This window comes from Aethina tumida, chromosome 6 (assembly GCF_024364675.1).
Source record: "Aethina tumida isolate Nest 87 chromosome 6, icAetTumi1.1, whole genome shotgun sequence".
Classification (NCBI taxonomy): Eukaryota; Metazoa; Arthropoda; class Insecta; order Coleoptera; family Nitidulidae; genus Aethina; species Aethina tumida.
This window is the reverse complement of record NC_065440.1, coordinates 16824625-16841716: the sequence shown is the minus strand read 5'-3', so window position 1 is coordinate 16841716 and position 17092 is coordinate 16824625. Positions and strand designations below refer to the sequence as shown.

The following is a 17092-nucleotide window of genomic DNA, read 5'->3' as shown; positions in this document are numbered from 1 at the left end:
GCAAACAGTTTTTAACGTGATTCATTTTAATGTGATGTAAAAACGTATTTTTTTAACATTTATACAGACCCAACAGGATGTTCTTGTATTGTAACGAATTAATTTTGGCCATAACTGTATTTGTAAACAAATCAGGACGAAGAATTAGACCGTAAATTTATGAATAAAACACCTTTGTTAAGATTAATTTTATATTTTCCACAAACAGAATACAAAAAAATAACTTTACAAAAAAAAAACAACAAAAACTCTTACCTAATAAAATTATAATCTTATTTTCATATCTTATATTACAAAAGAAGAAAAAAACATGTTAAACCGTAGATAAATGTGGGGGGCAAATCAACTAAATATTATTTTATTTAAGAATACCAAAAACAGTCTTATTAATTTTTATTGGAAAACTCGAGACTGAAGTAGAAAATCAAACAATAAATTAATTAGCTTGCTATAAAAGGGGTATACAATTTTCGCTTCTACATGGTGAATTTTTCAGTTTTCAGACAAAAACTAACAAATTCATCCGAATCGTACAAGATAAACATCTATGCTGACTAGATATATATATAATATATAAATGTATAAATATGTAAAAGTATCATACAAAATATTAATATGCTTTTGTAAAGTTATCAAAAAGTCGGATCAAAGGCAAAAATCAGTTTTGACATCTTTGGTAAGGGACGTGTGCGTCCGCGTTTTATCCATATTCAGTTTATTTTTGATCAGTGTCAAATGCAGAAAAAACATGTATAAATAGCAAAATTTTTAATAATAATAATTATAAAACGTTCTCAGTCTTTCGGTCCAGTTCACAACACCGAACTTACAACTACAGGTTTTTCAGTACTTTAGTTAACAAATTTTAGATTTTACTGATTAAATACAACAACCGTCGGTCCACCTAGAACGGAAAATGACATTTCTCAGCTTGTTATTATTGTATTGTATTATCACAGAACTTAAAATATAAAAAAAAAAACAGAATGTGATCGTTTTAGGTTTCGAAATGCTTGTAGATCGCCGTCACGTAGCTCATCACTTGCTGCCAGTCGGGCCGTTCCAGCTGAATCATGTCGTTGATGTTCTGCAACAGAAATAATTAGTTATATACTTGTTTAACAGTGTTATACTGGAGTAGTACCAAAGTGGTGGTGATGCCGACACTTTCGGCGGCGGCGAACGCCAACGAGAAGTTCCTGCGCTTCTCCTGCGGCGTCAGGCTGTCGTACGGTATCCTGTCCGGCAGGTACGTGTGCAGCAACGCGCACAACGCCAGCCCGTCGTTCCACGAACTCGAGAAGTTCGTGATGTCGGTGTTCCGGTAGCCGACGCACTTGTTCTGGCACCACTTGAGCAGCGCGTTCCTCTTGGAGCCGCCGTTCTTCACCAAACTGTTCAGCGGGTCCTTACGTTCACCTGTAAAACAAATCGGTCATTCAGTACCCGATATTGAGGTTCAAACTGGTGGTACTACCTATGCTTAGGTCGGAGCAGCTGTTCCTGCGGGCGAAGTCGATGCCTCCCTTCTGCAGGATTGACTCGCGGTAGTTCTCGTCCTGTTTCGTCTTGCACATGTCCGGCTTGTTCAGCGAATCTGCTTCATTAATTAATTATTAACATCATTAATCATTACATTAAATAATTAATTACCTGAGATGACTGTCTTCGCCGACCACCCGAGTTTGTTGGGCTGTTGTTCCTTGAGGGGCGTCTTGGCCCCCGAAGGGGGCGCCTGGGGCGGCAACTGGTCGGTCCAGTCAGGCGTCTTGAGGGGCGAACCGGGCGACGGTGTGGGCATTATCAGCGACGGGCTGGAGGGGCTCTTCACGTCCGACGCCATCGAATTGATCGACGACGACGAGCTGCTCCGCGACATCACTCCCAAACCTAATTATGGGTGAATAATTGTTAAAAGTCTAAACTATTAGGACGTATGATACATAGTTGAAAAGGCCATTAAATTACGCATCCATTGACACCCACGGAATTTGAATTTCCATAGGCCATAACTCAGCTATTTTCCATCCGATTCCAACAATTCGGGCATCGTTGGATAGGTAATTTAATCACCTTTCTATCAATGCATTAAGCTCAATGAAAATTGAAATTAAGTGATTTTTACCTGTTTTGGTTGGAGGCTTGGACCCGGCGGCGTTCTCGATGCTCTCAATCAACGACTTGACGGATTGACGGCTGTTCTGTCTGGACAGGGCGGCCTTCTGACGCCGTGAGGCGAACTCGTCGTTGGGGAACGACGTCGGTCTCAGTTGTACCGTGGACTCGACGGCGTTTTGGGCTGAAAATTGCACACACAACCACTTATCAAACTGCAATTTAAATCACATCGTTTCTAAGACTTTTATTTCAGAATAGCCGGGCAAAAAAAAAAAAATTGCTCAAATTGACTGTGACAACAAAATTTTTATACAAGTACTGGTGTATTAGTCTACTAACTAATAAAAATCGAATGTTACTAATATTACGTGTACAATCTAAATAAGGGTCGTTTTATTTATCAGTCTCGGATATCATGGACAGGATTTCTTGGTGGTCGGGGGCGATTTCGCTGTGCTCCGACGTTTGTTCGATGGTGGTGCAACTGGAACTAGACTTGACACTCAAGTCGTAGTCCTTCTCCGAGTCGGACTTGTACTGGTTTTTCAAGCCGATGGTGCTCTTCACCTCCTCCACCAGGGAGAGTTTGGACGTGGACGCCGGTAGGTCCACGTCCCTGCCCTTGGACGCCACGTCCACCGGTCTAACAGGCTCCGGGAATCTGTACTCCGAATTGGGCGAGAAATTCACCGACTTCTTGCGCTGCTCGAAGTTCTGCGACACGTAAAACGACTTGGTGTTCTCGTCCAGCGGTATGAAATCGATGTAGTTGTCCAGGTCTTCGCCGATCCTGGCGTTGCTGGGCATCTTCTCGTTCGAGACGCCACGCGTCAGACGCTTGGACGTGCCCTGTATTTCGTAGTGGCGTGGCTCCTGGAACATGCCCGAGAAGTTGCTCGAGGTGTTGTCCAGCCGGAACAGGTTCACCTTCGAGTCGTTGCTGCGCTCCAAGTTCTGGAAGCTCAGACTCGCCGCAATGTTCAGGTCTTCGAACTTCTCGGCCACGTCGATGTAGGAGTAGCTCATGCTGACGTTGCTGTAGCCGGAGGCGTTCTCCACGTCCGTGTCCTCCATTTTCTCCAAGTCGCGGCGCTTTTGACTGCTGTCCGTTATCGCTTCGATCGACAGGTTGGTCTCGCTTACGACGTTCTTCACCTTCAAGTCCTGAGGCTGATTGGTCTGGGAGTTTGCTATACTCGTGTTCGATTCTACTTCTACAGTGTAATTTTCAGTGGTCCTTTTCATAATATTAACAGATTAAGTGTCATGGTTGACGTGCATACTAACAATTTCGACGTGGCATCAAATAAATGCAAAACTACTAATGACATCTGATTATTGTTGTCGTTTCAATAGACATTAAATCCATAGACGTAATAAAAACAAGCATATCAAATTTTTAAACTTTATTACAAACGTATAACACTTGTATAAATAAACTATTCATAAATATTAAATATTCAAAAGCTTCAAATGAGTGCCAAATTTAGACGAGAGGAGATTCATGGTCGATTCGGTCAATTTAATCACAAATCAGCCACATCCTCCTTCTTTTTGTTCCACGTGTTACTGGGCGACGCGTAACCACGGTCAAAGACCGGCGTGTAACCTATATCCTCATCCAAATTGAACTTCTTCAACTTGCTCCTCCTGATGGAGGAACTGCGTTCGAAGCTACCAGTCTCAGAAGGGGCATTCTCCAACCCGTACTTCTGGCTCAAACCCTGAACAAACAGCAGGTCAGCTTCGTTGATGTCTGAGCTCACTGAGTCACGTCTCTTTATGGAGGCCAACAGTTTGTGGTCTTCTTCGTCGAGCTTGTTCTGATTTGGTTGAGACGGTTGGTCCACCCGGACTGGGGCAAAGAAATCGTCGAAGCTGGTCTCTTGCACCTCACCTTCATCACCATCATCATCATCATCGGTCTTATCTTCCTCAGCTTCGCGGAAGGATTCCCGACTTTTCATCTCCTTTAAAACCTGTTTGTAAGAATTACGTATGACCAGAGGGGCCTTTACGCCGTATTTGTTTTGTTTCTTGATCGTCTCCGACTCAGGGTTGGTGTCTATCTTTGGAGCCCTTGGAATTGTGTTTACTAGCAAGCTGTCTTTGTTTTGGTCTCCATCTGAGTCGGTGCTTTGTTCAGAGTCTTTTTCCTGTACATCTTGGTCTGTAATTATGATTGTCTGCTCACTAACAAAGACTTGACCGTCATCACCATGCTTGTCAGCTTCGAATCCACTATCAACGTCAAGTTCTGGCTTCTTGAACACAAACTCTTGTTTACTTTCGTAACTTTTAGGAGTCATCGGAATTGAGTTCATTAATAGGCTGTCGTCATCATCTTTGTCAGTATCATATTTACCATAATCCTTGCTGGAGTCGTACATTTCAACTCTAGCATCCTCCTCCAAATCCGAGGGGGATATCTCAGTGAATTCGAAGCCGTTCTTTTGCATGTTGATGCTGGACATGTTGCTTGAGCAATTCACCCTCTTTTGGGAACGCCTTATTTGCCCTGTGGCCAAGTCGAAATTGCCATACGAGTAGCTCGAGCCTTCCGAACGATCATCATCATCATCTAGAACGTTCAGTGAGTCGTAACTTTTCGAGTACACCTTGTTTAACGACACTAGTGGTGGTGCGTTGTCAAAATCTAAACTTAACCTGTTAACAGGCTCCCCGTTCTTCATCACCGTCTCTTTTATTGGGGTACTGATGTCACAGCTTTGAATGTTCTTCTTGAACCTCTTCAAGTTGGTGCTTTTGGCCTTGTGCTCCTCGAAAGCCTTGTTTATTTTAACAGCAAACTGCTGCTGGCGAGGCAACGAATTGTAATCGTAGATGGTGGGAATCTCGTCCAAGATCTCCTCCAGCTTCACGTCGTGGCTGGAGCTGCGAGGATTCGACACCGAATCCGAGGGTTTGATGGACGAGACCCGGTGCAGCTGAGTGTCGCCGTCCTCTTTAAACAAGTTCTCGCACTCCTTACTCCTGAGCAGCTTATTTTCGTTGGACGTGAAGACAAACTGGATGTCGCTCAGACTTTTGGTCTTCGCGTCGGACTCCTCCTTTGTCGGCTTCTTGTATTGCTCACTGTCCGCCCTGCGTACGGACGTGGGCTTTAATTTAGGCCTGGGCAACTTGACCTCCACATTGTTTTCCAAGGCGCTCGCCCTGATTTGCGAGTCAACCGAAGGTACGGAAGGGTCGTCGGTTATTTGTTTCAACTTTGGGTTGGCTATGACCGAATCCAGTAGGGGCTTACTGATGGCCAACAGTTCTTTGGGGCGTTTCGCCACAGGTTTGGCCACGCACTGCTCTTGGTCGTACATGTTTTTGAGCCTACGCACCACCTTCTCCTGCTCACTGAGCTCTTCCTCGGGTATGGCCGGATCTATGGACGTGTACCACTCGTTCAACGACTGTATTAGCATATCCTCCTCCACCGACATGGCTTTGAGTTTGCTGCGCATCTTTTTCTCGCGCTTCTTCACGAACTTGCCGAGGAAGTCTTTTTTATCGGCACTGTCTAGGGAGGTGGTACTACCCATTTTGGCCTCGGCAGATTGGCTGCTTTTTTTCGACGACCTGCGCATCGAAAACATGGCGGGGCTTTGAACTGCACCTGCTTTATAAAATCAAGTTCTTCAATGCGTGGGGTTCTCAGTAACAGTTTGGACACAACACAAAAGCACCGCTAGAACGTACGACCCACCTTTAGAAAGCCACTAGTGCAGCCTTCAACTACCTCAAAGGCCGCAGCAAACAACGACACACATTTAGGCGAAAAACCAGCAACTAACCTTTGAGCTTGTCGATTTGAGACTCGAGCTGTCTCACACGTTCCCTCAGCGACTTGTTGTCCAGCACGAACTTCTGTAGTTCCTTTTGGGCCTCTGTTTTGAAGTCGTTGGCCACTCGCACGGATGTCAGAAGGTCGTCTTGGAATTTCTCCCAGTCTTCCGTCTATAACAGACAATTTATATTTAGCTTCAGAAATTTTCCAGTTTGGAACAGACTAATGAATTTAAATTAAGGATTTTTTACCAATAAATAGAATCCACCTTACTTTTTGTACACACAACACACAACTGATCAATTCCTTGAAACGTCACACATCCTCTCTCATTGAAAGATAAGATTAGATACAGAGGAAACTTAGTCATAGCCCACGATCTGAGAAAATATATTTATGATTTTGTGTAAACAACTAACCTCCTCCTTGCGTATCTTCTTGAGCTCATCGACCTCCGCCATCAAAACCAAATTCTTCTCTTCGCTTTCGCTCAGATTCCTCTGGGTTTCGCTCAGCACCGCCGACAGCTGCCTCTTGTCCTCCAATTGACACTGACTCTGGACCTATAAATAAAACAGGTGAATCACAACAATAAAACTACTACTAGATTATTAAAGAAAGAACCTGTAGTTCGTTGACAACCTCTTGGAAGTGTTGAAGCTGCTCAGTAATCGAGGCCTTCTCCATTTGAAGCTTCTCACACTTGTACTCCAAGTCGCTTTGCGTCGTCTTCGCATTGTTTCTAGTAACTTTGCACTCCTCCTGCAAAATGGACACTTGTTCCTTGAACTTTTCAGCTTCGTTCTTGCTTCTGGCCACTTGCTCCTTCAAATCGGCAACTTCCGACTCGAGGGCGTCCTTCTCTTTGCGTGCGTTGTCCAGAAGCTCGTCCAGTTCGGACTTGTCGCTTAACGCCCTGTCCTGCTCCAGTTCGTTGATCTAAGCAAAATAATTTTAGTAATGTTTGAGGAGGTGGGGGTTTAACTTACTTTCGTCCTGGCATTGTCCAACAGATCTTTCAGCCTGTTAATCTCGATCTGCCTGCTGCTGCACTGATCCTTGGCCAAAGCCAGCTCCTGATCCAGCTGCTTGTGCTCCGCATGCTTAGCGTCCAACGTGCTCTCCAACGTCTTAACCCGCTCCGACAAGTTAACAACATCCCCCTCCCGCTCCTCGTTCAACGACCTACACTCCTGAAGCTCCCCGGTAAGCTGCTCGATCTTCAACAGGTGACCCTCACGTTCCTCCTGCGCGGACTTCAGCAGCTCCACCAGCTTCTTCTCCCTCTCCACCGCCGACTCGAAATTACTGGCGGCGTGCTCGTCCTTCTCCTTGTACAGCAGCTGCTTCAGCGACTCGACCTCCGACCGGGCGTCGTTCAGCCTCTCGGTCTGGCGGCACAGCGAGTCGAACATCAGCGTCTTCTCCTCCGTCAGCCTTTCGTTCTCCTGCTGCAGCTCCGTGAGCTGTCTCTGTAGGTCGGTCAGCTCTTGCAGGGTCGCCTGCAGCTCCTCGTTGGTGCTGTAGTGCGTCTCTTGCATCTGGTTTATCTTGTCCTGGAGGCACGCCACGGATATTTCCGACACGTTGCCGCTGCTGTGCTTGTCCCATTCGGGGGTGGTGCAGGCGGTAACGTCTCCCTGCATGTCATCTAGAATCTACGAACACAAAATAAATATGTAACAGTTGTGGGGTACAGCAGAGATAGTACAATTCGTTTCTTGTAAGCATGGTTGCAGTACATCAGGGGAAATTTGTAGTGCAGCGGGAATAATTGAACAAACAAGTTATAGTATGTCAGAAATTTGTGAAGTGACAGCGTCAAAACTTACATTCGAAGCGATTGAAGCTGGTGCCGAACTGTGGTGCCTCTGGGACTCGAATAAAAGTTGTTGTTTCTCGTTGTCTGATAGTGGGGAATGTGCCACGTCCCTTAGTCGGTTCCTCAGGGCTGTGTTTTCCTCCACCAGTTTGTCCAGCTGCATGTTGGACTCCTCCTCCGAGTGCTACGACAGTTGGTTGATTATATAGCTACAATTATTGTAAGGGATTAGTACCTTGAGCTTCTCTATTTCCTTTTGGAGGATGTTGAGCTGTCCTTTTTGCTCACCGAGTTGGAGGGCCAGATTGGACTTTTCCGTGGCCATCTCCGCCAGCTGCTTCTGGAGGATGTCGATGGTGGGGTTGACAGCTTCGGGCGAGTACTCGTTGGTCTCTAGTTTGTTGTTGTTCTTGGTCAAACCTGAAGGCCAAATCAGATTAATTTGATTTAACCAAAGAGGTTGAGGCAAAGTACCTTTCTTATCATGTTTCTTGTCGCCAATCTTGTCGAGCCGGTCCCTGGACGCTGCCTTCTTGGGTTTGGCTCCCCTGCTGCCCTTTGCATCGGCGTTCAAGTTGCTGATGGACGAGGTCCTGGACAGGTCGTCCCTGTTGTCCTCGATCTTCGAACTGGGCGCCTGCCCTCTGCGGAATATCGCCTTGATCGACTTCATCTTTTCGATGCCAATCCAACTGGTAGACTTTAACTCGCGTACATGCTCAAACCTTAACGTTCAACCTTTCACTTTCCGAGATACTGTAAAATTCGTGTCGGTCTTACGTCTTACTTACTACAAAAACAATTAGAAAAGAAAGGTTGGTCCCCCGTGCGAAATGTCATCATTTCCACAATTAAAACAAACCGTTCCTCAACGTGCGCAGCGACGGACGAGGCGGATGATCGTGACCTTCGCGTCTGGCTTTATCAATAGCCTTTTTGTGTCGACTCTTCATTCAATGGACAATTATAGAATTGTGCGCCTATAAATAAAACTGGTGCTTATCGTTCCGAACGGCACCCAATTAAATCTTAATTGGGCAACCGAGATGTTTAATGTAATTGATGCAGGTCGCTTATCTACACCACGACGCGGGACCGTTGCTCCGGTTTTTTATTTTACGGTTCCCGCGATCGGTGTCTTGACCTTAATGGACCGCGAGAGGCGAAATTGGTATTCAGATGCTAACGCGGAATGTGGGCGGCCCAGGCGCCGACTACAACCGCTTTTGTCTATTGTTTTTTTTTTAGTTATTTAGTATGATTGACGGACGCGTAAATCCGTCGTACACACCGGAACACGTACGGTTCTTTTATTTTCTTTTTTTTTTTTTATTCGACGTCCGACGTGTGACTGCGGTTTAAATCGGATTGGATTCTTCGATAAGTTGTTGTTGTGGTTTCTAGCCAGTCGTTAGACTACTGTGATTACAGAAAATTAAATAAATTCTTCAGATTAGTAGACATATATTATGGAAACTAAAAATTCTTCCAACACTCTTAAGAATTTTAATCAAAACCTTCTGGAATTGAATATTTTAAGAATTTAGTTGCTTAAAATGTGTCCCTCTTGTAGAATGTTGATAGAAAAGAGAAAAGTGGCTCATAAAACTCTTTGGAAACTATTCAGAATTTCAATCAGAACCTTCTGGAGATGCATAATTTAAGAATAATTCATATATAAAGATACTGGTAAAAAATACAGCTTAACAATTCATTGTTTTCGTCCTATTATATATTTTTTCACAGAGAAATATATATTAGTTGATAGACTTCTTCGGAGGATATTCAGAGCTTCAATCAGAACCTTCTGGAGATGTATATTTTGAGAATAAATCATAAATAAAGATACTGGTAACAACGTACAGCTTAAGAATTCATTGTCCTCGCCCAATTTTATATTTTTTCATAGAAAATATATATTAGTTGATATAACTCTTCGGAAGATATTCAGAACTTCAATCAGAACCTTCTGGAGCTGCATATTTTGAGAATAAATCATAAATAAAGATACTGGTAACAATGTACAGCTTAACAATTTATTGTTTTCGCCTTATTTTACATTTTTCATAGAGAAATATATATTAGTTGATAAAACTCTTCAGAGGCTATTCAGAACTTCAATCAGAACCTTCTGAAGCTGCATATTTTGAGAATAAATCATAAATAAAGATACTGTTAACAACGTACAGCTTAATTCATTGTTTTCGTCCTATTTTATATTTTTTCACAGAGAAATATATATTAGTTGATAGAACTCTTCGGAGGATATTGAGAACTTCATTCAGAACCTTCTGGAGCTGCATATTTTGAGAATAAATCATAAATAAAGATACTGGTAACAATGTACAGTTTAACAATTTATTGTTTTCGCCCTAATTTATATTTTTTCACAGACAAATATATATTAGTTGATAGAACTCTTCAGGATATTCAGAACTTCAATCAGTACCTTCTGGAGATGCATATTTTGAAAATAAATCATAAATAAAGATACTGTTAACAACGTACAGCTTAATTCATTGTTTTCGTCCTATTTTATATTTTTTCACAGAGAAATATATATTAGTTGATAGAACTCTTCGGAGGATATTGAGAACTTCATTCAGAACCTTCTGGAGCTGCATATTTTGAGAATAAATCATAAATAAAGATACTGGTAACAATGTACAGTTTAACAATTTATTGTTTTCGCCCTAATTTATATTTTTTCACAGACAAATATATATTAGTTGATAGAACTCTTCAGGATATTCAGAACTTCAATCAGTACCTTCTGGAGATGCATATTTTGAAAATAAATCATAAATAAAGATACTGTTAACAACGTACAGCTTAATTCATTGTTTTCGTCCTATTTTATATTTTTTCACAGAGAAATATATATTAGTTGATAGAACTCTTCGGAGGATATTGAGAACTTCATTCAGAACCTTCTGGAGCTGCATATTTTGAGAATAAATCATAAATAAAGATACTGGTAACAATGTACAGTTTAACAATTTGTTTTCGCCCTAATTTATATTTTTTCACAGACAAATATATATTAGTTGATAGAACTCTTCGGAGGATATTCAGAACTTCAATCAGTACCTTCTGGAGATGCATATTTTGAAAATAAATCATAAATAAAGACACTGGTAATAACGTACAAATTAACAATTCATTGATTTCGTCCTATTTTATATTTTTTCATAGAGAAATATATATTAGTTGATAGAACTCTTCGGAGGATATTCAGAACTTCAATCAGAACCTTCTGGAGATGCATATTTTGAGAATAAATCATAAATAAGGATACTGGTAACAACGTACAGCTTAACAATTCATTGTTTTCACCCTATTTTATATTTTTTCACAAAGAAATATATATTAGTTGATAAAATTCTTCGGAGGATATTCGGAACTTCAATCAGAACCTTCTGGAGCTGCATATTTTGACAATAATTCATATATAAAGATACTGGTAACAACGTACAGCTTAACAATTCATGGTTTTCGCCTTATTTTATATTTTTTCATAGAGAAATATATATTAGTTGATAGAACCCTTCGGAGACTATTCAGAACTTCAATCAGAACCTTCTGGTTCTACATATTTTGAGAAAAAATAATAAATAATTGAATTGGTAACAACATATAGCTTAAAAATACATAATAATTTTTTATATAAATTAGGTAATACGACTCTTAGGACATCAATTAGTACCCAGAACCTTCAAGAACTGTTGATTGGAACCATTATAAAATCAGCAGAACTATTTAAATTTGTATCAGGCAATTATAAAACTTTTAACATGAATAAAGTTGATTTATATATATTTTTACATATTTTCTATAATCCTTTTAAGGCAATTATTGTTATAAAAATATTAAATATGGAACAAGTTTACCCCTTTTGGATCAAGGTTAAAATTACGTGTAGTCCTCCAAATCACAACAGCGACAAAACTGCGGTAAGCAGTCATTTCCTTTTTCGGCACCGGACAAGGCTACCACATACACCAGTAGTCAAGAATCTCGACCAAAACCGAAACCTTTCGACAGCAAATCCCGGCCAATTAAAGTCTAAATAACTGCGCCATTTCATAAGCCACTTGTTCCACTGAACGCTCCAATTAATAACGTTGTGAAAATTAACTCGAGAGAACAACAAGAAAAAACCGGCATAATTAATAAACTTTTAACGCAGAAGTAGGATAACGTGTTTTTTCTAACCGGTCCAATTGGTCTTAATTGCGTCGCCGGAAAACACCGGTGGCGTTAGAAAGTCCGAGCGATTTTCCAATACACAGGAAATCGATATAAAAAAAAAAACGCACGTCCGGTTTTCCGTCGACGAGACAACTGGAGGAGAGAGAACGACTCGGTGACCCACATCGTCGCCGAGGTAACATTTGCCAGATGCGATTAGCGCCTGGGCGCGTCTCCGCCGCACGAAAACGATAAAAAGGACCGCAATTACGTTAATCGGGGCGTGCATTCCTCGATAATGCTGATGATTTACGTTAGCGTGACCTCGACATTATTGGAAACGCACACACACCTGCTTTCGGCGATTTCCTCGCACCTTTCCCGATAATCGTGTTTCCTCCAATTAGCAACGGCAGGCCTTGGAATCGTTGCTAAATTGGCTTCTTTATAAAGAAATGTCGCTGAGTCGACTTGGTCGATATTTTGTTTTTTCTCGATAATGGAAAACAATTAACGGATACGTTTCCTTTAATTAACAATAATGGTGGACTAGTAAAAGACCTTGAAGCCTTCATTAACTTGTTTACTACAAATCGTCAGCCATTCATAAAATCACTTTTACACGTAGCACGGGTGTATATCTTCTTGGTGTAGGATATTTTGATTGGTAACGTTTTATTGAAGCTAGCTAAACATAAAATTGCTATAAAAGTAGCTACATCTTTTGTAGTTTTTGAAATATTTCCTTCCGAAGAAAATTTTTCAAAAAACTGCAATTTGAATGGAGTTTTGAAATCAATTTATCGTATAGAATAATGTGGTTAATAAACTTCAATACTACAAAGGGTCAACCAAATATAAAATCACCTTTACAAGTATCAATAAATAAATATCCTTTTGGTGTCGGATATTGTGATTGGTAATGTTTTATAGAATCCAAGTAAATATAAAATTACTATAGAAGTAACTGAATCTTTTATAGTCTTCGTAATATTCCCTTCCGAAGAAAATTTGTCAAAAAAACTGCAATTTGAATGGAGTTTTGAAATCAATTTATCGTATAGAATAATGTGGTTAATAAACTTTAATGCTACAAAGGGTCAACCAATTATAAAATCACATTTACAAGTATCAACAAATAAATATCCTTTTGGTGTCGGATATTGTGATTGGTAATGTTTTATAGAAGCCAACTAATGATAAAATTACTATAGAAGTATCTGAATCTTTTATAGTCTTTGTAATATTCCCTTCCGAAGAAAATTTTTCAAAAAACTTGATTTTGAATGGAGTTTTGAAATCAATTTATTGTATTGAATAATGTGGTTAATAAACTTCAATGCTACAAAGGGTCAACCAATTATAAAATCACCTTTACAAGGATCAACAAATAAATATCCTTTTGGTGTCAATTATTCTGATGGTTATCGTTTTATAGAAGTCAACTAAAGATAAAATTTCTATAGAAGTAGCTACATCTTTTGTAGTTTATAAAATATTCCCTTCCGAAGAAGATTTTTCGAGAAACTGCAGTTTGAATGAAGTACCAACAAATAAAAGTCCATTTTGGAGCAGGATTTTCTGTTTCGAAACGTTTCAAAGAAGTCAACAAAAGATAATCTCATTAAAAACGCACGTGAATCTCTTAGTGCCTTTGTTACATCCCCTTCCAAAGACAACCCATCAAAAACCGCCAATACAAACGGCGCCTTGAATCAGATTTATTAAGCCAGACCGTTTTTTCCTCCACACAACCGATGCAACGCGTCTCGAGTGGCCCGCGTAACACGAGACGCAACCCGATCCCGTCGTGTCGCAATTCAACGGTTTATCGGTTATTACAAAAACCGGTCGCTAAAACACCGAATCCATCGACGATCGATCGCCAATCCAGACTTCGTTCCCACAATTCACCGCCTGAGACAGCAAAAAAAAAAAATCAATCAACCAACCAACAAACGTGGCAACGGTGGTACCGCGAGAACGCAGCATTCCACCGGCAAGGCCGTCACACGAGATTTTCCATCGGTACCATTTCGCGGTGCATCTGGCCACCAGGTGCCCGCCGTTGTATTCAAATCGGCACCATTGTCTTATCGGTACCATCCATATTCAATGCGGTTTTTTGCCGATGATTAGCGGGAACGACGGTCGTGTTATCTGCTGACCCGCCGATACGTGACAAACGTCCGCAAACATTTGCACAAAACTGCTTAGTAGTACCACGCAACACCAAAGTAAATAAACAATGAAACTGCAATTATTATCCTAGATAAAAGGACGTAACGGATCATTTTACACGTTTCACAAAGACGCGAGTACCACCAGGTGGTACGTCAGCTGCACACAAGAATCCGATAAAAAATTATTGGTGGAGGGTTCCCAAGTAAAAAAATGGTGCCCTAACCTAAGATAAAAACCGTTACATCGATTCCTTATCCATAAATAGTTGGTAATTAAATTGAATGCGTCAGTTTTCATTAAACTGCTTCGTTTGTTGATGCATAGAATTGTAACGTGATTTTTACACCATCATTATTATTAGTAGTACTGTACTTGTTTGTTTATGTTAAAAACAATGAATTCATTGAGGTTTTTATCAAATTTCAACGAATTATGGTGTCAACGGGGTTAAGCCTGATTACACCATAATTGGACTGAATGATTTTTAGAAGAAGACCTCCGGGTTCCCTCCACTTAAGTCTTCAATACTACCGTGTTTTGTTTTTGTCACAACATTGTCAATTTTTTCCTGATTTAAACGGTTTCAGCATTTACAAATACTGGTTAACAAAGTGGAGCAACTTTTACCCATAATTAAAGAGTTTTTGTGCCTCACTTTCTCGATCACGGTTCCATAAACTTGTCCGTTTTTCCAAGCCACCAGTACCAGAACCCGGGACATTTAATTCTTCGAAAAAATTATGTCATACAATTTCATAACGCATCCGTACCCATCCGCCGTTCCCACGCTCCACGTTCCACGTCCGTCACTGACCCCGAAAAACTCTCCGGAACCACTTTCTAAGGTCGGCCGAAATTTCGGGGGAACCAAACTTTCTAAACTCACTCCAAAAACCTACACTGTTCCGCCGTTATCCTGGAGCACCGCTAGACGGTCGTCGGTGCCGGTCCGGGATTGCCCGCGAACCACACGGGCATGTTCCTTTTAATTTTTTGATTGTCTTTTTTTGGGTACCGCTGTCGACCGGGTCGTTGCGTTTGCCAAACGTCGGTGCGAGGCGCGCGGCCGCGTCAAACTGGTTGTTGTCGAGAGCTCGGGAGAGGAGACCGTTGAGTTCCAGTCGGAACCGTGGTGGGGTCACCGGTTTTAGGTAGACGCGTTCGGCAGGGTCGGACTGAGGGTGGATATTCGAAGGGTCACAAACTGCCGGAGACTTCCACGTCAACCAACAAATCAAGCACCAAAGAAAGAAACCTCTCACAAACTTGGATAACTCAAATAAAAAGTGTGAGTTACACTTAAGGAATCCGTATACAATCAAATTTATTATTGGCACCAAAAAAGTTATTGTTTATATTGAAAGAATCATAAACCCACAATTCGATCACGTCTAAATTTAAACATGGCCAAAATTCCACTTAACAACTTGTTAACTAATAAATGTAATAATAAAGATAACAATGTGTGCTAAGGAAACGTCTTATAAATTAATTAAACAGGCAATTAAATTACGCCAACGGTTTATACCATTGTATAAGTTTGAACATTCGAGAACCGTTCTTTATTGATTATTATTCCTGATCCAGGTAGCAAATCCTAAAGGGGCCTTATAAAATGGCTAATGGGTGTAGAAGATTTCTAACAAAAGTTGTGGTGGTAGTTTTTATGCGAGGTCGAATTTTGGGTCATTAATTCGAGAGGTAAACGGACGAGGGCACAAGGTGGGACCGTGAGGAACTTCCGTTTATAAACATGTGTTCTCTTAAGGTTTTATTTTTATTATTGTTATTACAATTAAGAAAATATTAAATTCAATGAAGTTGTCTTGATTAAATACTGATTTCCTATTAAGGTTTTACTGTTCCAGTAAAAAATATTTACACAGTTGGATAAGATTAGATAAAAACTGTGAATTGCAGCAAAGGAATTTCCTTCCAATTCCCAAACAATGAATTTTATTGTTTGTAAGATTCAAAGCAAATATTTTTGGTAATAAAAAACATTTACTCAAAACTTATTATCAAACAATATGAAACACTAAATTTTAATTTAAACTTGTGCTAGCAAAAAATGGATTAAATTGTTAACTAAAAAAATAAATAATAAGCTTATAAAATATTCCAGAAACATTTTCATTCTGATTCCAGGTAGTCAGCCAAAAAGGGCCTTAATAAAAAAAGGTTTTGTGAGGTAATTGAATGTTTAATAAGTTCAGACAATTTTTTATAATGATTATAGACTTTTTTTGTCACAATCGAGTTTTGAATCATTAATTCAGGAGGCAAATGATCGTGGGCCCGAACTGGAACCGTGTGGAACTTCCGTTTATGGACGTGTGTTTTATTTTTTTATTATACTCGTCGTTTTGAAATCTGCATTAATTAACATTTTCTAATTATGTAATTTAAGTTATACCTATATAAATTCAATATTTATAATTAAAAAAGAACATCTCTTCTTTTAAGTACGTGATTAAAATATTTTTGTATCTCAAAACATATAATTAAAATATCAATGCTTTCAGAAAATGTCAATCAAATTGATTAAATATGCTCACTTAATTATTATCTTATCAATTAGTATGCTTAAAACCATTTACTACACTCGTAAATTGTAAAAGATGTCTTAAAAAACTCAATGATTAATGGGTTTAGAATAATTTTTGTAATTTTTATGTGAGAATCGAAGTTTGGATCATTAATTCGTAGTAGAAACGATGGTGGGCTCAAAATGGGACCGTGTGGAACTTCTTTTCATCGACATTATTTCTATACACTTTCTAATAGTTTTCTTTTTCATGATTTATGTCATTTAAGACTTAAATAAATCATAGTTTTCTATTTTTGAAATTTAAATATATATATATATATATATATATATATATATATATATATATATATCTCAAAATATTTGTTAAAAATGTTTTTGATGCCACAAGCAATGTAATAAAAATATCAATGTGTTTAGGAAATGCCAT

The 17092-nt window shown here is 39.9% G+C and overlaps 2 protein-coding genes across 6 annotated transcripts in view; both read right to left on the bottom strand.

Moving 5' to 3' along the window:
• Nucleotides 1-753: 753 nt before the first annotated feature.
• LOC109602107 (cytospin-A) overlaps nucleotides 754-17092 on the bottom strand; it is a 35138-nt gene continuing 18799 nt past the window's right edge. For 3 of the 5 annotated variants that reach the window (XM_049969259.1, XM_049969260.1, XM_049969258.1), the window contains exons 5-12: nucleotides 8214-8383; nucleotides 7975-8159; nucleotides 7750-7923; nucleotides 6907-7575; nucleotides 6542-6856; nucleotides 6337-6480; nucleotides 5925-6087; nucleotides 3510-5749 (exon numbers count right to left, since the gene is read on the bottom strand). In XM_049969259.1, coding sequence (XP_049825216.1) covers nucleotides 3645-5749; nucleotides 5925-6087; nucleotides 6337-6480; nucleotides 6542-6856; nucleotides 6907-7575; nucleotides 7750-7923; nucleotides 7975-8159; nucleotides 8214-8383 — 3925 coding nt within the window. In that variant the 3' untranslated portion in view covers nucleotides 3510-3644. Of the gene's footprint in view, nucleotides 1088-1144; nucleotides 1420-1477; nucleotides 1598-1653; nucleotides 1891-2125; nucleotides 2300-3509; nucleotides 5750-5924; nucleotides 6088-6336; nucleotides 6481-6541; nucleotides 6857-6906; nucleotides 7576-7749; nucleotides 7924-7974; nucleotides 8160-8213; nucleotides 8496-15013; nucleotides 15276-17092 lie in introns of those variants that run through there. The other 2 variants (XM_049969261.1, XM_020018435.2) reach the window with 2 other exon arrangements.
• On the bottom strand, nucleotides 2348-3421 carry LOC109602108 (uncharacterized). The gene is made up of 2 exons (XM_020018438.2): nucleotides 3046-3421; nucleotides 2348-2991 (listed from the first exon to the last, which is right to left on the bottom strand). The coding sequence occupies exons 1-2, from the start codon at nucleotides 3361-3363 to the stop codon at nucleotides 2512-2514; spliced, it is 798 nt and encodes a 265-aa protein (XP_019873997.1). The 5' UTR covers nucleotides 3364-3421; the 3' UTR covers nucleotides 2348-2511.

What these genes read in the sequence shown, in the direction of transcription:
- LOC109602108 (XM_020018438.2), bottom strand. Translation starts at nt 3,363, where the DNA reads ATGAAAAGGACCACTGAAAATTACACTGTAGAAGTAGAATCGAACACG. An exon ending in AGCGCAGCAACGACTCGAAG is followed by an intron (nt 2,992 to 3,045) that starts GTGAACCTGTTC and finishes GGCATGTTCCAG; the next exon opens with GAGCCACGCCACTACGAAAT.